Source organism: Anarrhichthys ocellatus, unplaced genomic scaffold (assembly GCF_004355925.1).
Source record: "Anarrhichthys ocellatus isolate YVR2014 unplaced genomic scaffold, GSC_Weel_1.0 scaffold1, whole genome shotgun sequence".
Lineage (NCBI taxonomy): Eukaryota > Metazoa > Chordata > Actinopteri > Perciformes > Anarhichadidae > Anarrhichthys > Anarrhichthys ocellatus.
In genome coordinates, this window is record NW_022280031.1 from 11,976,306 (window position 1) to 12,000,097 (window position 23,792).

The 23,792-nt window shown below is 40.0% G+C and overlaps 2 protein-coding genes across 7 annotated transcripts in view; both read left to right on the forward strand.

Annotated features, from left to right (window-relative positions):
* The window catches only part of wdr1 (WD repeat domain 1), a 9,559-nt gene extending 7,254 nt beyond the window's left edge, over window positions 1–2,305 (forward strand). Inside the window, exons 12-15 of the mRNA XM_031854015.1 lie at window positions 119–229; window positions 408–581; window positions 697–841; window positions 1,451–2,305. Coding sequence (XP_031709875.1) covers window positions 119–229; window positions 408–581; window positions 697–841; window positions 1,451–1,557 — 537 coding nt within the window. The 3' untranslated portion in view covers window positions 1,558–2,305. The remainder of the gene's footprint in view (window positions 1–118; window positions 230–407; window positions 582–696; window positions 842–1,450) is intronic.
* A 2,949-nt stretch (window positions 2,306–5,254) lies between these two features.
* The window catches only part of slc2a9l2 (solute carrier family 2 member 9, like 2), a 74,451-nt gene continuing 55,913 nt past the window's right edge, over window positions 5,255–23,792 (forward strand). Inside the window, exons 1-6 of one of the 6 annotated variants that reach the window (XM_031873959.1) lie at window positions 5,255–5,300; window positions 5,591–5,656; window positions 12,757–12,830; window positions 17,307–17,408; window positions 21,531–21,691; window positions 22,980–23,104. In XM_031873959.1, the coding sequence (XP_031729819.1) occupies window positions 12,774–12,830; window positions 17,307–17,408; window positions 21,531–21,691; window positions 22,980–23,104 (445 nt within the window). In that variant the 5' untranslated portion in view covers window positions 5,255–5,300; window positions 5,591–5,656; window positions 12,757–12,773. The other 5 variants (XM_031876474.1, XM_031873110.1, XM_031875649.1 and 2 more) reach the window with 5 other exon arrangements.

The following is a 23,792-nucleotide window of genomic DNA, read 5'->3' on the forward strand; positions in this document are numbered from 1 at the left end:
CCCCCCCCCCCCCCCCCCCCCCCCCCGCCTGATATTTTAACCCTCTACAACGTTTCTGTGTCGGCAAACTTCGTCTTATTTCGATGACCTCACTCGTCATCTCTCGCTTTTTTTCCAGGTCGTCTTGCTGAAGGATAAGAAGAAAGTGTTCACATTGGACAATCTCGACTATGAAGCAGAGGTTGGAGCTATCCATCCCGGGGGCACCATTGCTGCGGTGGGGGGTGCAGTAAGTGGAACTCCTAGAACACGGATCACCTCGAGCTCTGGCTCGGAAAATGCTTTTTAAGTTTAGGGGGATAATGGCATATCTTGGTCTTTAGTAATGCTCTATTTCAAGGAACCATCACAGGAAACTGCACACTCTTCGTCACACCCTGGAGATTAATTTCCTTTGTTCTCCGTAGGATGGGGTGATCCGTCTGTACTCCATTCAGGGCCACACGCTGAAGGACGAGGGTCAAACTGTCAAGACTGGAGGGGCGGTCACAGACATGGCCTACTCTAACGACGGAGCCTATCTGGCTGTCATTGACGACAAGAAAGTTGCCACAGCTTTTACTGTGGCTGACAGCTACTCGGTAAACATCCATCTGTCCTACATACTTTATACATTGTTTGTTGATTACTCAATATCCAGTCCCTGTAGCAGTTTTGTAAAAGTTATAGTATTTTTTTAATTTTGTTTTCCACCAGGTCAAAAATGAGTTTTATGGACACCACGCCAAGCCAGTGACTTTGGCCTGGTCACCTGACAATGAGCACTTTGCGACTGGAGGGATGGACATGAATGTGTACATTTGGACAGTTGCTGATCCTGACAAGAGGATTAAGCTCTCAGGTAGGCCATACAAAGTGCACATGTGCACTCACTCATGCCTGGCTTGAACACAGGTATACACCGATGTACTGTATAAATCTGCTCTGCAACAATATCAAAACATGCATAAAGGCAACGGGACATTTTTAGCTGAGCTGAATTATGCATTTAGAGCATGTAGCTGCACTTCAAGTTCAAATAAATGGATTTTGGTCCTGGTTGATTTGGAGACACCTGTTTCTGTTTCCACATAACGGCAAGACGCAGTAAGGTATGTTACCTTCCTGTGGTATTGGGGATGTGTGGTCTGTCGCCTGCTCACTGTGGCTCCTCCTTTTTGTTTCATTACTCTGTGCAATATTAAAAAGTGGACCGCTGTCAACAAATGTGGAAGATGACTGCGTTACTTGGGACTGTTTCATAGTAAAAAACACATTTAATGGCTTTTGCATAAATAGTATCAGAAACAGGGTTTGTATTATTAAATACTTTTAAAGATTACAACTTTAGGTCATAGCTCAGTATGTATTGTTGTCAAATTGAACTTGGCTACAAATGTTTGTATTTTAATTGAACACATGCCTTGGGACGTCTTTGTAACAATGCTGTTCTGTTCTTTGATGTCTGCAGATACTCACCGGTTGCACCACGTCAGTGGCCTGGCCTGGGTAGATGAGCACACTCTAGTCACCACCTCCCACGATGCCACCATTAAGCAGTGGACTGTTGCATACTGAGCTGCAAGCAGACAAACATCTCCAGGGACAAGGACTACTGTAGAATTCCATCTTTCCTTTTACTGTATTTTCACTATACAGTGTTCTATGCTGTCTGTAAACATCTGAATTGTAAATGGTTATGTCTGGGGAAAGCTCCTATCAAAATGATCCAAGACACGTGTCTTTGATGTGAATAACCTCAACTTAACACGGAGACAATTTGTTGAAATATACGATGTAACCATGAGTGCTTTTACATCTCTGAGCTGTGTGGACCCACAATGATATTTGTAAGCTCAACATTCCATATGTAACAGCTTTCACTCAGTTTGAACTGAAATCCTTGTCTCAATGCATCTTCACTTAACGGATGAACAAAAAACTCTTGTTTGAAAGGAATGAAACCTTTTTGGTTGCATTCCTGAAATGAGAAGTAACTGAACAGCAGCTGCCTGACACTTGTTATTTTCAAGGTGTAAGGGGATGGGTGTTTTCCTTTTGCTTTGTCTAAGGTTTTATACTTTGTATGTATCACAACTCTTCCTGTTGAACTGTGGAGCAATAATAGGAACTGAAAGAACAAAGTGGGTATACAACCAAGATGCTGCCAGTTCAGTTGAAGGTCCAGTGTTGTTGCTGTGCTTTTCTTTGGGCCCACTATGCTTGTCTGCACTCGTTTTGTTTTCTTCTCATGTCTTTATGCATTGGCTTCCAAGATGGCGGTGATTAATTAATAATAAAAGATTTTTATGCATTTTCGCTTTCATCCCGATGTACACTCTTTCTACTTGTCGAAATACGATTTTGTGGTATTCGGACACACCGTGGCTGTTGAGAGCTGGCATTAATGAGTGTTGGGGTGATCCTGGACAGCTCCTAGTACAGGTGTGAATGCATCCAAGACCCATGAGATCCGATCTCTCGGACCACGTTAGGAGGTGGTCTAGGCTGCATTGCCTATTCAACTGACGTGTTTGTTACTCTAGCGACGTGATCCACAACATGTGTAGCGGAGGGTTGCTTTATGAAGGTAATAAAATGCCAGCAACATCTTTGTTACTCCTATGAACAGCAGTTCAAAAGCGTGGCACTTTTTAGTTTCCCAATAAAAGCCCTTGATACTCGGCGGTAGAGCGGCTCGTCTAATCAGAGGATCGGCCGTTTGATTTCAACAGAATTGCGTTGTGACCGGATCACCCGAGGTCCCCGCAGGGCTCTGAACATACCAGTAGGGGTCATCTGGGTGCGTGAGAGGGGCAGTCAACAAAGCTTCCAAGATCCCAGACTCACTGACTGTTGGTCATTATGTTATAAAATAGTAGTGTCCTGTCATCCAGGTAGCCATATAATCTTTTTAATCTATTGTAAACTGTCCAGATTATTGAAATGTATTTTGCCTATCTTATCTTTATTTGACTTTGAACTTTTATTCATGTCATATAGTTTAAAGTATAAAAGGGCCACGCTGTGTGGTTATATAAGCATCCCAGCAGATTATTAATGGGTGAATCAATGTTATGAACTAAGGTTGATTCGCAGTTGAATTCGGTTTTGGTTTTGCAAAGTGAGTCAAAATTGATACCGTTGTTTCGATGTTGTTTCGATGTGGTACTCTTGAACACGGGTGGATTACAGTTGTGCGTTAACATTCAATAAAGCAGCGTAAGGATGACCTATTGTTGAAGGCCAACCCCGGAAGTTAGTATCACACTGGTTCCCTTGACAAGAAGCTGATGAGGTTTTTTTAATTGAGCCTGTTTATGCAATTAATGTTTTCTCAATTTTGGATCAGTTATCAGAGTTCCATCAAGAAAACAATTATCTTCCATTCATTGATTGAGCTTTGACCCTATGTGTGCATGGGCACATGGTTTACTATATGGGGTTGTTGCCAGTAAAGGCCAGGTTTCAGATGTTTGATTCATCAGCTTAAGTTCCGTCATTGGTGATCAGATGGAGAAGCTAAAGTTGAACTTAATGAATGAATAACCCTAACCCTGGGTACAGAGATGAATGGCTGAGATAAGGAATAAAGACACTCCTGCACCCAGTTTTTTAGAAACCTCCATGCTGATTTGACTATGTATACAGGTGTAGAAGGGGGTGGGGGTGGACTACGACCATATAGGGTTGTTAGCCAATCAGGTGAGAGCCACAAACTAATAAGTCGGTTTGTGGGGTTTCATTTTACATCGTATAGGGTTTTAAAGCTTTGTTTCTGGTACTGCGGCTAGAGGTGGCCTTCGGTCATGGGTGCTGGTGATATGGTTTATTGTAGCACGTTTTAATAGTGTGGTGTTCGCTTGGGAGTAGTTATATAATATATATCTATAATAAAAAAAGATAAGTTAATCTTTAACTTCGTCATGACTTGAATGAGAGAACGGTCTGTGACTTTACAACAGTTATAAATAGCTTGCTCCAATGTCGAGAGGGCTTCCCCCTTGCATCAAATAAATGTGTATCTGACATTGTTCTACGTTCTTCTAACACCTTGGCAGTTACTTGAGATACTTTAGTTAGCTGTATCTCTCTCGCCAGTGTGTGCATGCTTTCCTTGTCTCTGTCTCCCTTTGTGTGTTTGTTGCCTTTGTCCTCTCTGTGTGAATGATGTGCTTGAGTTTTGCTTAATGTCTGTTTGTCTTTTCTCTTTCCAGGTCTCCATTGTGGAGAGGAGTCTGTGTGGCTCAGGTCTTATCTGTTTGCAGATATCCATATTCCTCATATTTATTTCAAATCTGTACACAGGACATCTATTGTATCTGTCTGTCCGTCCTGGGAGACTGATCCATCCTCTGCTACGCTTCCTGAGGTTTCTTCCATTTTCCCACTCGTATTTTGGGAGTAGAGTGTGATATGGAGAGCTACTCTTTTGATATAATCTTCCAGAATTAAACATTTGCTCTGTTTAACTTAAAATAATGCATACTATGCATTTTAAAGGCTACATATTTAGGGGACTACCTGTCTATGTTCACTGATTACTGTTAATTATTCCATCATTATTAATGTTTAACAAGTGACCATAGAAAAACTGAGAAATCATAAAACAAATATATACAATATAAATATTTAAACATGCAAGTTTAATGATTTCACTGGTAATCTCAACAACGTATGAGTTTCAACATTTGAAAGTTATACAATATGAACTATTAGTATAGTATAACATAAAGTTGTGTGTCCACCAAATCGGTATTTTTGCCCGTTGAAAATGTAAAAAAACAGCTGAGAGACTCAGCGTTTTTTCAGCTGAGAGCTTTCGTTGTGTCTGGTTGCTATGAAACGGAATATCTGTTATAATATCCCAACTGAAACATTATAGGGTTATAGTGGTGTTTGTATATTTCCTGCGTTAGCTATAGTGTCCCTCTATCTAAAACATACAAGCTGCCCAACATAAACCACAGTTAACATGAGCTGTTTCCCTCCTGGTGACTTACTTGTTTAGTCCACTTTCTTTCCAATCCTGCGGCTCCAGGGAAAAGCGGGGTTCATAAAATATCTGGGAAATAGTTAAAGGAAAAAATAGTAAGCGGGGCCATATTTCTCTTACAATGTTTATGCACAGTTTGCTACCGTGAAGAAACGGATAAGGTTAGCTATTTCTCCCCCTCCGACCACCACTGTTTAGTGGGTCAAACAATAAACCGCTGATTGGCTAACTGCACAGCATATATATCAGAACAACCTGTAAGGAAATCTCAAAAGGTACGAGGAACATGCTCACATGTACAGTAGATGGTGAATGTAAATGGATTGTAAGTAGCATTTAGGGCTTTTGTTAAATGCAACCATTATGAGATATGACAGGGTTTATAAAGTCTAATATTTCTCAGGTTATAAAAGAGCATGTTCACATGACAACAGTGACGCATGACATTGCAAACTTAAACTTATTAATTAACTTCACCGAGCAAAAGGTTGCCTCCTTTAGCAGCACTCTACACTGTGGCTCCAGCCACTGTTGGTTCATGTCCAGCCAGAGTAAATTAAGTTAGCCAGCTAGCTCTCATGTGATAATGGTGTTTTTTTAATTATGTGCCTGCAGTTACTTTTGTTGTGGGATTCACAAGAATATCCTGATTTTGGACGGCGAAGGTCTTGAGAGTGGTTGGTGAGTTATTTTTCTCTAATTGCTTTTTTATGGAATAAATGATCCTGCTATTAACTACATATTTGTGATCTTTTAATTGTTTTAATAAGTGGTTTGTACAGAGTCGCAGCAGTATGAACGGTTCTCTGTGGGTGACTAAGCCACTGACATTCTAGGAAAGTCAATGTTTAACACAGCTGCTGAGTTTCAAGCAGAAAAAAAAAATGGTCTTTGAGATAAAACAAATCTAGCATATGCGCTTTAGAAAGAACTTTGCAATATTGACAGAATCAACAGTGTGACTCTAACTGACGACTTATTCAGGACACATGACGCAAGGACAGTAACACGTAACATTGACCGTGTTGTAAAACATGACAGTAGCCTATGCATATGCAGTGCCACACATTATTCAGTTGTGTGTAGCTGTGCACAATTGAACAGAGAGGTATAAGATACAGTAGATGTAATTGAAAGAATGTAATCTGGATTGGGCAGATTTGGGGGAATGTGCTGTGGATAAATAGAGCATACAGGATCATATGTTGCGTAAACTTTTTACAAAAATGTATAGGTGAAATATAAATATAAGACAAAAACAAGATCTCAACTACTTTCAATGGTTCGGCACACTCTGCCAATGGGTTCTTTCCACCGAAAGGTCAATCTACACTCTGGGAAAGCTAATACTTCTGTTACCAAGACTTCAGGGGAGTAAAAAGAGAAAACATGTCCCAAAGGGGGTGTTTGCTTACAAGCCTGAGTTTCATTATTTGCCCATATTTATTTCCCATGGCGGTTACTGTCCCTAATCTTTTTCAGTTGCTCAATCCTCGAGCCCTGTGCTGCGGAAATGTGGCTCACATGTTTGTAATAAGGATAGCTGCCAGGCAGTAGATTCAACTATATAATTCACGTGAAGCCAAGGGAGAATAAAGCGGCCATTGATCAGAGGAGAGGTTTTTTTTTTTTGGAGTGGAGAGCAATCTCTACAATAGCTCCACCAGCAGCAGAAACTTTTTCTTCTTCGTCTAGAGTGCCGTTGTCGCTCCGTTTATCAGGAAATTAGCATTCAATGCTACATGTTTTTATGAGAAAGCTCCAGCAGGGTATGCATGTCTCAGTAGCTGACAGAGTAGCTATTATCTGTTGTTGCTCTAATTTCAATACCACCTGATCTGGGGACGTCTTTCCTAGACTTTGGCCAGTTGCGTTAATTGTGGTGGAGGAATGCTGCAGAACAATGGAGCATGGATATGCTGGAAGAGCACTCTCTATTGTACTTATGGTTATTATGGTAAGAGAAACTTATTATGGTATCTTTACATTAGGATTCCAATCTTTCCAATTTTACTTGGGCTTTGTGATATTATGTTAACACTGTTCAAGGTACCACAATGTCCGTATGTCTGACTGCAGTGTTAACTTGCACAGTGATGAAGAGTTCTCAATGTCACTAAACATTGTTTAGCATTGTTTAGGAAGCAAATGTTTTTTGTTAAAAGAGTTTGAATTTCTTCGTAATATTTTCTAACATTGACTCAACAGTAGTGTCCACATTGTAATCATACAGAGCTGCAGTTGTAATGATTTTAGATTTCAATATTTCTATAATCTTTTAAAATTAAATTATCCAATATGTTATGAGGAAAAGTTTCTAGAAGAAATGTCTTCTTCCCAGTCAGTGGCATAAGAATAATGTTTCCAACTCTATGCAGGTTTGCTACAGCTGCTCTGTTTGAAAGGGATTTCCTTCTTTCCATTACCCAGTCAAGCAGTGCGCGCATCATTATTTGTAATACTGCACAATGTCACTAAGTGCAGTAAAAGGGAGAAAAAAGATGGCACTCACTTTTGTGTTAAAATTAAATATAATTAAAAAATAATACATAATAAGGTTGACCTGTACGTATTCCAGCAGGCTCTATGAAATACATCTCTATTGTTTGCACAGGTTCCGCTACCACCACTCTTCCCTCAGTCTTACTGGAACCCCTTAAAGATGGAAGCTGTCTGCCTCCAGGTGTACTGATCTGTACTGAACAGGGGCATAGTGGAGATACCTGTTGTCAATGTTGGCTTAAAAGGCTGCACGGCTCAAATTTAACACCCAACTGGGTGCACTGCATGTGGTCCAGACAAAGTCTCCTCTGTGTTCCGTTAATTTGGAAGACAAGGGTTGGAAACCAGGTGTCTGTGGTCCAATCCATTACTGCTGACAGTAGCTTAACTTAACAGGGGCGACTGTGGCTAAAGGGCCGCCTTTCAATCAGAGGGTCGGTGGTTCAATCCCTGGCTCCGGCTCTGCTAGTTGCATGTTGATGTGTCCTTGAGCAAGACACTCAACCCCAAAATTGCTCCCGTAGTGCCTACGGTGTAGAAATGTGATAGAATCTGAATTGTAAGTCGCTTTGGATAAAAGCGTCTGCTAAATGACTGTAATGTAATGTAACTTATGATCTCTCTAGTGCCTCATGGCCTACCCTGCTATCAGAAAAAAAGCAGCACTATTGAAGAAATATGCAGGAGTGCTCAGTCAAGGAGAGAGAGAGAGAGAGATCTAAGTTGTGGAACAGCGCTGGGTTTCAGTGTTGGCTGCATTTGACTTTGAGGTCAAATATCGTCCAGGCGCTACAAATAGGAATGCAGATGCACTGTCTCTGCAACCCACAAATGACTCAATATCTTCAGTAACCCCTGGCATCCAAGTACCCAATATGATCCGGGAACAAAAGCATGGGCCACAGATTCCGCCTCAGGAATTTGGCGATTCAAGCTCTCCTAATTCATGAAAAGGCAGTTTTACAAGCACTCCAGGAAGCAATGCTTAGGCAAAAAGCCAAGCTGCCTGTTGATTTTTTGCTGGGCACCACAGACAACCACTTGGCTCCAGGCTCCACCCACGATTGGGTAGCATCAGAAAAGGCTGAAGACTGCATATTACCATACTACGGATCAGCTAAGATTGGCATCTGAACGAAGGAAAAAGCAACCGACCCCAAATCTAACAGAAATATTAGCACCAGGAACCCTTCTACTTGGATGCAATACAATCCAGGATTTCTGGGACCAGACAAACTATGAGATTCTGCACTCTTTGGATGACAAAGGAAGGGATTACAAAATTAGACCAAGGAACAGAGCTGGGCCAGAGAAAAATATCAACATGACGGAGCTTAAAGTTCTTCCTTGTACTGCAACGGCTGACACTCCTGACTGTCCTTCACCTGATCCGCACAGTCTGCCTCTAGCAGAGGAAAAGGACCTTGATATGCCAGAAGATGAAAGTGAAATGGGCAGTGTAATAATGGTCAACATGCTGCCTCTAAATTTTGAAAACTTCCAACTGCCAGCCACATCTCATAACTTGCTACCTGACAACCCACCAGCTACAATACAGCCAGATCCCCAGTTAAACTGACTGGCCGACCCATTACATAATGAGTCTTCTACTACCTCCCCTGTTCTGGTGAGACGTTCCCATACTACAGCAGGCCACCACACAAATCCCTTCAATCTGCCACAATCTGTATGCAGGCCAGTGAAAAACAACAGAGTTAACAGTGAAAATAACATTCCTCAGGCATCCAGCCAACAAGTCTATGCAGTGTTGAGACCATGAAGTAACATCATATTTTTGTCACCGGGATGGGGACCTTTCAAAGTGGGGGTAGATTTGGGAAGGCAGGTAACAGGCAGCATAGCATTAGAACAAACATGTAGTTAATGTTTCCCTTCCCAGCATCATAGCCAACCTATTTTATTGGAAAGGGAGAATGGGAGGGGCTTATTCAAGTTAATCATTTGTCAGTGTCTGACTAGCTGTCATACCTAGGTAATGATGGCTCGGTAGTCTTCTCGAAAGCACTGGATACACAACCTGTGGGTGAGTAAGTTTTCCCTCTTACTCTTACTCAGTCTGAGGAAAATGTGTTTATTTTTACCGTTATCCTCAATGTCATGGTCTGTTAGTATTGAACAAAACAATTCTCTTAGATATTACCCACAGAACTGTCGGAGCTGTGAAATGGGCTGACACTTATTTATACTTACTGTTTTCTTCTTATACATGTAGGATGTGTGTATGCGTTGTTTCTTTTGTATTTGAAGGCTCTTGAAAGTAATTGGCTGATGAAAATGATTGAAAACATTTTTTTGTGTGTTAGGTAGCATGGTGGTAAACAAACTGTGTTACAGTACTGCAGGGGTATTCAATTAAAGTTCAGCGAGGTCCTGTTAGAGACAATTTCCTCATCCAACGGTCCGGAACACCAAATAATGTCTTGACAGTTGTATTAACGTCTGTATGTCATCACCATCTGACTGTTAAATCAAATAAAGAAAGTTCAACTGAATAATACAAACAATATTTATTGTCAGATTTCAGATTGAACTGGATTCATTATAAATAATATATACTCTAATAATAAATAAATGTTCTCTTATTTCAAGTAAAATGTAAGCTGAATTACAAAATAAAATACATATCAGTAAGCTTTCGAAAAATGTGACTCTTAAAATAAAGTACTTCATTTTAGATAAATGAATTTGACTGAATTGTCTTTGCCCTGCAGCTTTAAATTCAGTTCATTCAGGTGTGAAGTGGTCAATCAAAAAAGCCACGATATCCATATTATTTTCATCTTCTAAAAAGAGAACTGCGTGTGCAGGGACTTTATCTGTGGTTAAAAACCCCATTGTTTCAGCTCTATTCCTCTCTGTTAACATTATTGTTGGGCAGTGAATTAATGCATTAGGATTCTGATCATTTTGGGCTCTTAGATCTATTATTTTTTGTACCTTCAATTTGGATTTGAGTGGGTGCTTTGTCTCGTAGTGACTCTTCACACGCTGTCTCTGAACATATGAGACGTACTGGTTTTGAACTGCCTGTAGGAAGAATGAAGATATATGAGTCTGACTCTGGTCTCTCTGGTCCACATTTCTCTTCTTGGAGAACACAATGTGAAATAACTTCTCTGACTATTGGGTCTCTCTCTTGTGTGTGTGCAAATGTCACTAGAGTTGCGAAGCTTATAGGGATACACATATATGATTTACAACACATGTAATTGCTCGGTGTGTTTCCTGGACCTCTGACTGAGTGCCGTAAAGGCTGGAAAAGCTGTGCCGGTAAAAATAGAAGCGCTCTGTTAGAATTTATTAATTATCAATTATCGGTTTTAGATCCGGGTCCGCATACAACGGCGTTTGGGTCCGGAACCGGACCGCTGTCCTGAAAGGCACTTTTAATATGGTTACTCTGCTGCAGCCACCATATGCTAGGTCAGGGACTCTTAGAGGTAACAACGGGGTCATGATCACAGAGATGAGAGGGAGTTATAAAGTCAATGCCCACAGTTCCTGATAACCAAATGAACCTTATGTCAGACAGTTGACTTTTCTGAAGCACTTTTCTGAAGCACTCAATGAGCTTATTTTTATCTGCTTTAAGCGGTGATTGCAAATACAGTGACATTATACATCCACTTTACAGAAGGTGAAATCGGCTTTTAATGCACAACCAAACTGTCTGGCTAATAATGCATTGAGTCTCATCAAGTGTTTACAGTAACTGAATGTTATTGTACCCAATGTGTGGCTTTAAACTGCATCTTATGGTTCATTTGTCACCACACAGAAGGTTCCGCATGTAGTAACACGACCTTAAGTTTAGAGTTTTTTGGTCAAACTACTTTCAAAGTCGAGGATGAACTTTCATGCTGAACTTTATTAAATGTGTTTATGGTGGAGCCTCAAATTGATTTATTTTTAATGTGTTCTCAATGCACTGAAACTGTTGACTCATTTAGCTTTACAGCAATTTAGGCTGCAAAAGCGTCACACGTCAAAGCAGTGGTTTGGTGGAACAGTTATAGTAAGGGAAGGTCTTTAGTCATCTTATGAATTCAATCCACAGCTGTGGCTCTTAATCCTCCATCTCAGGATGCAGAGTCCTGCAGGTTGTCATTCTAGTCAGCCAATAAGCGACTCATTTATATTCTGGAAGCTGACAGAATGCTATTAAGTATGTTACTAACTGTGCGGTCGGAGAGGAAATCAGCAGTACTACAGGTCGCTGACTCCTATCAGTTACGTGTAAAATGCTCTGATGTCTTTATGTTAAGAAGGTGAAAAATATATTTGCTTTTTATTTTACCACAAAGAGCATAATATACTTCTAGCTTGACATACACCCCGCAGTCCAATGCTTTGCACCAACTGTGTCTGGTACAACCTATGCCTAAAGTATACATTTACATTCATTTGGAGACCTCCAGTTTTTTTATACAACTTCTGCATGTTTATTTGATGTCTGCTGTTCAGTTACTCTGAGTGTTACTTTTCCTATAACCACTAGATGGCAGACTCTGGCTTTGATTTTAATTTGTTCTGCTGATTATTTTGTATTCATGGCAACCTTTTTTGCATGTTGGAAAACTCATTTGACTTTGTTGCATTTGTCTTGTGGGTAAATGGACGGTGTACGTTTTGATTGTCTGTTTTATCGAAAAAACAAACAAAAATACCACGTTTTTGTTTTGTTTTCCATTTTAAACTAAAAATACAGAAAAGCTCGGGTCCGTGTACGTTTTGATAGCCTGTTTTACCGTTTAATCGAGAAAACGAAAATACAGAAATACCATGTTTTTTCGTTTTAAACCAAAAACAATGGAAAAACATAGCTGTTTCTGTTGGTTTCGGCAAATCCATTTTTTGTTTTTCCCTTTAAAAAGAGACGCAAAGCACGACAGGTAACCGGAAAGTAAGACTATTTCAAGAATAAGAGTCAAGGCCTTAGGACTTATAGTCTGTGATGCAATCACATACGAGGGCAATGTTAGAAGAAAAATAAATGAATGTAAATAAATAAACCTGGGCCATTTGGAGTATGTAAGTGTTTCTTCCGATTAAACAGACTATTAAAACGTACACGGACCGTGTGTCAGTATCTGTACGTCAGCATAATGAGGCACTGTCGTTTCCTTTTCAGCAGATGTTTCACTCAGTACTTTCTATAATTACTTTCACTTCTCCTTCTTTGTTGTGAAACGTGTATTGTCTTCTGATGGGTATTCTGTACGAGCCACGTGTAATATAATATGACCGTCTCATTTTAGGTTGCTGAAACGTTAAGATGGACAAACCACCGAAGGAGCAGAAGATGAGCGACTCTGGGAAGCCCTCAGAACAGGTTAGTGTTATTAACTCACCGATGTATCTTTATGGCTTTACAGCAGCCGAATGAGGACATCTTTTGTGATGGATGAAATTTTACTGGTTGGAAAGATTGACAGCCCTGCCCTGATAGCACACTAGGTCAAGGCTGTTTGACATGCTGTTGTTGTTTTTTGCCTGTCAAGTCATACATTCCTCAGTTATGTAAGAAGGTGAGGGACGGAGGTTTTTGTGACGAAACTGCACTTTGATCTGCTGCTGAGGCCCTCTCTACTGCTTGAATCTGTGCTAAAATATGTAAAATGATCTGGTTATGTTCACATTGAAGAATATTGTTCCTTCTATTGAATATATACAAAAAATACAGATAGATTTTTTCCCAGTTACTTTCACTTGGTTTTACCGCTGAGTTACCACTACTTCCTTTAACCTGCTCTCTGAAACGCGGTCAAAAAATGACATTATTTATCAGGTTTCTAAGCCTCAGCCTATGCTACACCTTTAGACCCTGATTATCTAGATGTTTCACCAGAACCAACGATCTTAGTGATCACACGCTCGGATTTGAAGTTTTTACATCTACCAGTCCAGTCAACCCGCCGAGCTCTGGGTGCCAACCTGTTGCTGACGCAACGGAGGCTGCAGGCTGAGGGAGGTGCTGAGGGAGGTGCTCCCCTCGTGCTCCCCTCGTGCTATAACATCCAACTGGGGAACAAATACGATATTGTAGACCAGCATGACTTCTCTCCTCTGGCTGTGGGACCTCCTGCAGCTCTCACTGTCCCAACAGCCATATACCTCAAAACTTCTCCCACAACAGGATCCGGGCGCTCCGTTCGGCACTTCACACCGACACCGCGAACAGCTCCAGCCCCACCACCAGTTCCGTCTTCCACTCCACCGCCGCAGGGTTAACTTGTCCCCTCCCACCAAGGTCCGTGTACGTTTTGATAGTCTGTTTTACCGTATAGTCGAAAAAACGAAAATACAGAAATACAATGTTTTTTTGGTTTTTCGAAACTTCTGCGTATCTTCCGGGTTACCTGTCGTTCTGACAGGTAGTAAGGTAGTAAGAATATTGCAAGAAATTATTTTATAGTCTATGGCCAAATCCCAATGTCCCCCTTTACGGACTTTACGATAGCGCCCTTTACGGCGCGCTATCGCTAAGTCCATGAGGGTTTAGGGCTGTCCCACTGTCAAATCAAGTGTTTGAGGGCTCTCTCGCAGACATTTTGAGCCTTTTATGAACCCTTTCTGTAAGTCAGCATGGTATGCTGACTTAGCCTAAGGGAATTACCCACAAATAATTGCAATGTGATGTTAAACAGGGGTAACCAGTGGACGCATGGAGACGTAAAAACAAAGGTAAACAAAGAGGACGGCTCAGGTGTGTTCAGCCTGGAGTATTCCATTTACTCAGAAACATTAAGGGTTAAAGATGGAACAAAAAATAAACATGAAATCAGAAGATATTTATTTATTTATTCATCAAATATTTGATTTTATCATTGAAGCCGTTTTGACAAAAATGAGTAAATAGATTATATAAAATTACCTCTTGTGAGGAAAGAGCCTGAAGACATTCAAATCAGGGAGTACAAAGTATAAAATAAATACCCACAATTATACATCATACTTTTTTGTTGTTTTCATGATAAGGTGATATGTTGCAGCAAAGTGCTGTCCCATTCCTATCTACACCATCTCAAGCCCTCACAGTCTCTCAAACTCAACCACTTACCAGGTGACCTCAATTAAGTTCTTGAGGGTTCAGGGCTTAGGGTTTAGGGGGGACATTGGAATTTGGCCATTGATACAAGCACATTCCTGGGTAACATTAGAAGAAAATACATGAATATAAATAAATAATCCTGGGCGAGTGTGTTAGCAACAGTGACTACATGCGATTTATTTTGTTGCAAAAACAAAAGAGGGATTTGCAAAAACTAAATTAGGACCACTATTTGACTTTGATTCTCTCGTTGTTTTGTTTTTGAATGCAGACAAAAATGGAAAAATGACTGTGCATTTCCGTTTTTCCGTTTTTGGTTTAAAACGAAAACCATGGTATTTCTGTATTTTCGTTTTTTTCGACTAAATGGTAAAACAGACTATCAAAACGTACACGGACCCCGCCACGCTTATCATTGGTGACTCGATCGTGGGGAACGTGAGGAGAAAAGCGACGGCTACTTTTTGCTTTCCAGGCGCAAAAGGTAACTGACCTCCTGGAAAGGTTTCCCTGCATCTTGCCCAAACGCCCACTTGCCCAGGAAGACGGTCGTGCACGTGAGATGCAATGACATTTGCAACCAGTCCTTTGAATTACTCAAACAGGATTCCAGCATTCTCCTGGACTCCATTGAGGTCCATGGTGAACGGGTCTTTATCAGTGGACCTATTCCCCCCCCCCACACACACACACACACACATGTGTCGGTTCAGCTGCTGGCTGAGTCTGCATACGCAACCTGCACAGCCCGAAATGTGGCTTTTATTGATAATGTTAATCTTTTCTGGAAACATCCTGCCTTTTTCCGCCCTGATGGTGTCCACACAACTGGCCTGGGGTCACGCACTCTATCTGACTATATTTTCTACTCCATCTTGACTTCGCCATTGCATTTCCTCACCTGGTAGCCTATCAACACAAGCATTCCCCTCCCTCCCCTATAAGCAACACTAGCTTCCCCTGGCGGCTTAGTGGGTCTCCTATACTCTCTCTCTAGTCTCCACCTTAACTTCCACCCATGAACAATCGCATGTACGCCTAAAGCTTCCTGTGCTGATGAGGACACAGTGTCTTCCCCCATTAAAATGTGTCTGAATAATCCCCGCTCGGTAGCGAACAAGGCTTACATTCTAAATGGCTTTTGTTCACAAGTCATAATTTGGTTTTCTTATTTCTGACTGAAACCTGGCAACATAATATGGAATACATCCACTTAAATGAACTATGCGACATTGTTATCTTTATCTTTTCCACACATGGGATGTGAGATAATAAGACACTCTATTGTTTTACTCCAGTAGCTCAATAAATCACTCAATGAAACTGTATTTTGCTTTTCTATTTCCACCTACTGTATGGGTTCATTGACAGACACGATCCTGCAGGCCCCTAAAGCGGGTCTTGTCCTTAAACCTGAAGAGCATCATTAACCGTGTATCTTAAAGGAGCCTTAGAGGCAACAAATGTCAGGAATAAAGATATCTGATGAGTGAAAAATACAATCTGTTGCATGAATACATAATATAGTGACTTCAATATTTAGATATCTAATAAGTTATCTATTTTACATTTCCTCTACATATTTATTTTGAATGTATTTATTTTACTAAAAGCAGTCAAAGAGCATATGAGACATTTGTATGAACAATTGTTAGAATTCACAGCATCATTATAAGTCATATTACAGTCGTATTAGCTATTTGTGAGAATATGCATAAGTGGTTCAAGCCGTAATAACCCATTTATAGTTGCACAGCAACCTGACCACTGGCAATTAATCTAATCGTATCATAGCTGAACTGATTGCCATATCCAAAGAAGAGAAGAGTCCTTTAGTTTCCAAGTTAAGGAAGTGACTTCCTCTCCTAAAACCCCTCAAGGGTCACATGGTAGAAGAAAAAATATTATGTGGAAGTATGGTCAGGGATTGCAAAACAATTGCTAAACTGAGGACATGGATGAACGCAATGGTTAAGCAGTGCATGTGCATGGATTGATATACTTTGAGAGCTGCAATATGTAAAATTATAAAGATTATAGATAATAAGTATATAACATCACAAATTCTTGAGTGTATGGCTGGCTTTGATTATATAATACTGTGAGGAGAAAGTTGATGAAAGTTGAGTATTGTAGCAATAAAAAGGAATTGTACAGAGTGTAATTTAAGGTCAGGCTGGCTGATTGTCTATTATGTGCGGCCTCTGAAGTACAGATGACTTAACCCGGGAGCTCCATCTACCAATCTGTGTTTTCGGTTTAGCAATTGGTGTGTTCAGATTTCCACATCAGTATTGTTTGTTTTGTCTAACCTCCTGATGCACACGATCGTGCTGTTTTCAAATTCTGTAAGATCACACTTCAAGACAACTCTAGGGAATCAATTATAATGCAAAAGCAGTGTGGTGAAAGAGATGCTGTTGTATATGCCTTTTTAAGTGGTAACATATGCAAATGGAAATGGAAATTTTTGTACCTGCACTACATATTCACGGCATCCTTACGATCCAATAATAGACCTATGTCTCGGTATTATCATTCACTGGCATTCATTTTTGATGACAACTACAGCATACTGTACATTTAGTTCAGTTCTTGCTCTACAAAAATGTCACCCTATGCCTGTAGGAAATGTCTTCCATTGAATTGCCTCGGTTTTGGTGGGACCTTGACATCAATCAACAGCAATGTGACTGCCATATGTTTGTGTTTGATTGCTTCGTATGAACCTGTGTCTTATGTGTGCTCTCTCTTTAGCAGCCAGTCACAGCCTGTCTGTTGAGCGCAGCCTTCTTCGGTGCCCTGGGGTCATCTTTCATTTACGGCTACAACCTCTCTGTGGTCAACGCTCCGGCTTTGGTGAGTCAAACCTTTGCAGTTCTGCTTGCAGAGAAGCACCATTGATTTTTCTCCATTTGTTAACACTGCTAGAAAATCAATAAACATTCATTTCAACAGTGCTTCAGAGCCAGAAATGCACAGTTTCACAGTTTCTCACAGTCTTTAAAGACACATTCAACAGAAACCAGTGGGCCCTATTCTGAAACTAAAAATATACAAAAATGTGTAGCCAGAAGGTCTGTTCAGTTTAGATTAAATGGCCGAACGATCAATCAGCGATAGCCAGTTCATATTCTACGATATAGCTCAGTGCTTTTAACATTTTGATCTTTTAAATTCAAAAGTTGCATCATAATCACTTCAAAAAGATAATTTTTGCGTTCAGGGTTTAATTCATTACAATATTTTTAGTGATCCTATCTTAAGTCTCAGGATGGAGAAGAGGGAATGTAATTAAAGAGAACATTTGTTTACTGCATAGACCACTGTTAGTACAGGGTCTCCTGTCAGATAAAGGAAGAAAGACATCAGGCTGGAAGACAATTATGTGTATTTAGCTAAATTAGAATGGCAAACAGCATTTTTGGAGGTCATCCTTTGTTTTTAGTCGGGCCTTGTTGGTTTTTAGTGGTAATTAGAAGTCCCACAGGTCATTTAATTAGTATTAAAGCATTATAAAAACAGAATTTTAAACAATGCAGTATAGGAAATGTTGCACGAAATGTAGAAAGCAGATTAAGATTTCACTGAAAGGTAGAGCCTCATTTTCAATAAATGGACTGCAATATAATTTAATGAATAATTGCTATTTTTAAAATGACTGTGAAAACAAGGTGAAAGGGGTCGCTCGTTGATGGATGAAAGATAAAACTACTTTATAGCAAGTTATAGCAAGCTGTCTGATCTGTATGTGCACTGTTTTGGTTCACTCTCACCACACTCGTAATGTTGCTTTTGGCTGCAGTGGGCAGCATTTTAGTTCATTTAGTTAATCATTAGATTTTCTTTCAATATTAAACAAATACAAATTGCAATTCATACCCATATTTTGCTCGTAATTTTATCATATATTTGTCTGCTGTAACTAAAAAAAATAAAAAATTTGAAAAAATACATGATTTGTCTTTGAAATTGCAATGTCGACACAAACGCCAACAATTGTTTTGCAAAACAGTATGATTTTATAGTGCACTAAACGCCATGTGGTCTTAGCTTAATATGGAGCTACGGCTACTAGCCAAAAACTTCAACCCCACCACATTAAAAGCTGGTCACATGAGGACTAAATAAATGCCTGTATAGGTTTAACTATTCCACTATCCGATGTAGTGATCAGAAATACAATTATTTGCTTCAGAAGTCGTGACCCAAAACACAGCTGTCTTAGAGAATCACCCATGTGTCCTAGTCCTCCTCTTGGACAGCTCACGTTTTGTTAACCTAATTTAACACACCCGCATGAAAATTAAATTAGGAAGGTCTCTAAAGCCTCTACACCTTTAAATAGTGGGTCCTCCTACTATACTGTACTTGTTGTGTACTTCCGCAGTATTGTCAAGGGAGATAATTATGTGAAAAGCTCACAACTTGTTTGAAAGTTGCTGCTTCGATTAAGTGGCGTGAAGGTAAAAAAAAAGAAAAAAAACCTCTATCTTTCCTTCACTGAAACCCTGAGGGTGTAATTCGGTCACAGAGCAGCGGGGTTCTTCTTTTAATTAGATGCTGTATTTACGAGTTGAGCGAACCACACCGTGATCACACCTAGCCGTGAGTGGTGAATTCAGTAAGCAATAGGAGGATGAGAGGGTGAGAGAGGAAACCAGGAGGCTGTGACCTATGAGTCTAATTGGTACTTGTGTGAGCTCCGGGATCAGTCCAGCAAGGCTGTGTTGCACACCATCATCACCAGCTGAAGGTGAATGATAGAAAAATACAGGTTCGCTAGAGATGCCCACTATTAAAATCCTGCCCCTGGTCAGAATCACAGAGAAGCGATGCATCACTAGCACCTCTGTGCTAATACTGACAAAACAAGTCCCAAGTGCTCTCACTAGAGTGTCCCTTCTCTTTTGCCTCTAACCTTTTATTATTTCTGAAAGGGGCCAATGATGGAGTCTTGTTTCTGCAAAATACACCAATTTCTGTTGAGTAGGACCGTGCTTCACTGTACGGCCTCCCAGATAGCCCCCTTATGAATCTCTCAGTGACAACCTGCTTATGGGCGGTTCAAGCTTCACAATGCATTAACATCTAACTCTATGCTGGGCTTTCAAAAGAGTTGTTGGGGGTAGTTTTTCCCATATCCGAAGTGAGGGTCTGCAGATTTGTGATATTGGGCTATATAAATAAGATTGATTTGACTCGAGTACAGGTTCACCAGAAGGCCAACATTTAAGGTTTAATCAACCTGTTTAATAAAAATCCACTAAAATCAGAATCAATTCCGCACATAGCGTACATACATACAAACCAACATTCAGTTTTCCCCATGCACTTTTCCTCCAACAGCGAGCCAATCTGAGAATGTTGTGAAGCTGCAATTTGCAAATGAATATTAGTGTTAAAAAATGCATGGCCATTAAATCCTAATGAGATTCTAAGATCTTAGACATTAAATATGTGATCAGATGGCAAACATCTACTCTTTTTAGAGTTGAAACGTCTTTTCTCAGATTCAAAGCAAACCAATATTCAGTATTCCTTATTTTAAACTCAACTCCAAATCATTGGGAATGCCAGGTGATGGCTTTATGCAATTACTTTCTTTTGAACATTGTTTATGTGCGAAATCTCATTTCCGTAGCTGGGGTAGGGGATTAAAGGAACCTGATTTACCCTGCCACATTTCTTTGCTTTAACCAGGTTTCTAATTTGCCTTTTTGCTTTTCACATGTGCCAAACAAAGTATTGTTGTGACAGCTGTAGAGAAGGATCAAAGGAAAGATACATTCAAGAAGCAATACATCCTCATATTCAAACTGATTTAATCCTAAATTCGATTTAAACTGACACTTGACACTAAGTAGCCTTCAAAAACATTTGCACCAGTAAAAACTGTGCTCTTATGACACAGCCTCCCCTCCCTTTGTACTGGTCTTTGTGTTGGCCCAAATACGTCAAGTCAAACACACCAAAACAGGAAGCAGCATAAAATGCAATTAATAAAACAAGACACAGTTCCAAACTTATGGAAAATTGAAAATACCAACATTAACAAAAATCAACATGCGACAACAACATACAACAATTAATTCAGTTATTAAAGTAAAACAAAATGTAGAGGCTTTTGACTGAAGTCTTAACTGACTGAGCTTGTATGTTTGCAGGGAGTGACAAAGTCTGATCCTTTGTAAATATTTATCTTTTTTCATTTGATTTGGCTGCATCAACTGCAGGAAAAATAGAAAGGGTTCCGTAAAAACCCTGCTGAAACCAATGTAGCCCATTTTTACACCAATAAAAGAAAGGATGATGGTGTTTTCAGAAGTCGTATCAACGTCGCATCAAAAGTAAGTCTGCCTGGCACTTGCAAGGACGTACCACCCCTGAGAGCCATAGCAGACAATGGACGTGGCTGTTACCAGGGCCACCTCTGCACTCAGCTCAGTCTGGAGCACTAATAAGACACGCTCTCCACTGTGCATCAGCCTTTTAAGTTTATAAGGATAGCGTTTGAATCTTGTTTGGTGGTAGGATGATTAATGAGATTTTCTTTTCATGACCCTGAGCTGCGAAACATCAAATAACGCATGAGTCTCAAATGTAAAGCGCAAGATTAAAGTAAAGTAGAAGGTCATTTTGTTTTGTAAAGCTGAAAGGTTCCACCATTAAAAGGACACTTCAGTGGAAGCTTCAGTGCTTTGAGACAACGTATTTATTGACCTGTTGTAGATTGCTTTAATAATCATTTCATGCAGTCGCTCAGTTTGCTCTCCCTTGTACAACATTGTAAAACTGAAGAGACTATATAGCTGAACATTACATTATGAGTTGTCATAGTGGATCCACCTTTTAGTTATAGTTCAGTTTTGCCTTTATAGTTGAACGAAAAATGTAAACTATCACTGTGTAATAATCTACCATTCAAATGAGCCATCAATTTAAAAGGTGTCTTTCTCCCACGTCTCTTTTGTATTGCAGTACATTAAAGCTTTCTACAACAAGACATGGATTGAGAGATACGGGGAGCCTCTTGCAGTAGAGACGGCCACCCTCCTCTGGTCCGTCACGGTGTCTATATTTGCTATCGGAGGCCTTCTCGGAGCGCTGTCCGTTTCCATGATTATCAAAGTGCTGGGAAGGTGAGTCGACTCAGTTGTTCTTCTAATCAAGTCTTGTTCAAGTAACACAGAAGTGTTTCTCCGACAATTGTATCAGCCTGGGACCTGAATCCTGGAACAAGATTAGCAAATTTGCCAGCTAACTTTGGGTATCATGAATAAAATGAAGTTATGTTGGTCAAGAATAGCTTGTTTACGGTATTCAAAACAACAGCCAGGCCGGCGCCCCCATCTCAAGACACTCATTGTGAGCATCTTTACACTTCTTAGTTTCTTGTGACAGGAAAAAGCAGCGTGAACCGCTCACCCAGCCGGCAGTCAGTGCTATGATTGGTTCAAGTTCAGTTGTCTGTTCTCCTTTTCCACAAGGTTACAGTTTTCAAGGGTTGAATTGAAAAGCATTCTCTGCTCTTTGTTCTCTACTTTTCATTTGAAATTAATATATACTACCAAACAAATTCTTAAGTCAACACTTAAATAAACTGTTTCTCAGAAAACTGTTACTTCCTGTTGGCCTGTACAGTCTGGAAGCCGTCTTCAGACACGTTGGAGTCAGAAATGTCCTTGTGTAGCTGTATGTCTTCCTGAAACACAACACACTGCTCTCACGATACTCTCTCTTACTGCTCCTCCATCTTGTTAGCCAGTGATCTCACATTTCACATCTCAATGGCAGGTAGATGTATCCCGTGTTTGTCGGCTGCCTCTTTTGGTAGATCCAGAACCTGAATTAGGACACATGAATAGTGTGGTGAGGTTGACATCACACCCACATCATGAGCAGCCTCCTTTGAATAGTACAACGCAACTCCTTTCTTTATCCTCTTGACGCCATGACTGCCGTTCTCACTTTTTTTATGAAGTTTATTTTAACCTCTGCTAGCTTTTGCTCCAAAACATGTTGTTGATCAGTCCCCTCTTAAAACTTTTTTTTATAGTGAAATCATTTATGAGTGTGTTTTCATTCCACTCTTATCGTTTCACATTTTTAACTTAATTTTATTATCCCCTGGTGTTTTATGATCCCTATGTTGTTTTATTTGTTTTTGTTTGTATCTGCAGTGCGACATTAATAAAGTTTATTATTATAGTAATTATTACATTCATGTTTTTTTCATATTTAGATTAGCTAGCTGTTGGTTCTGCTATTTAGATATTATATCACAAAAAAACAATTGTACTCATTTTGACAAATTGAAGTGAAGTGAATAAATAATCTTTGTACAGAAATGACATTTGTGTAGGATCATTTTACCGTGTACCTATATTGTTTCTTCTTTTTACAACCATATTCTCTTCTTGACATTAGAAAGGGAACCTTGCTGTTGAATAACAGCTTCGCTCTAATAGCTGCTCTGCTGCTGACCCTGGGGGAAAGGGCCAAATCTTTTGAGATGCTCTTCATTGGTCGGCTCATAATTGGGGTTGACTCTGGTAAGTGTTTCATTTATACTCACCACTCACTAGGCAGTGTACAAAAGTCAGTGTGCTGCAAACTACTACATGGTAGACAGTAATGGCGAAAATGTAATAATGTAAGTCACGGACAGACCATGGCAGTATACCGGATGATTTATTATCAAAGTTGCACAAAGAAACTTAAACTGTTGGCCTCCTGAGAATGCAACATATCAAAGTTCCTAAAATGTAGATATGCAGTTGGTATAATAGTTAAGATCACATCTAGAAAACTTAACTTTGTTTATGTGGAAAGGAAATGAGAAAGATGATGAATATAGGCTTGTGGTTTAACCCCACCCCAAGGAAAAATGTGTAGATATCGAGGGTGTTTTACTTGACAGACCTGAGAGCACTGATCAGTGAGCTATCAGTAAGACTTTGATTGCAGGTCTAACTTTCCCTTCTGAGCGAATATCTCCAATCATAGAGGAAGAGCTTAACATCAGTGCTCATTCATCCTTGTGATTGTGGATTACGTGACCTGCAGAAACAAATTTCCGGGAGATCAAATTGTGGCTACCAAAAAATTGCCAGACAGCAGCTTGACTGCTGCTGGTAGAAAATGACCATGTGTAAGTGAGATACACTTATTTTGCCTGATAAGCACTTGACTCCTGACACCAAACAAGTGCTCCAGTACCTACATCCTCAAATACGTCTG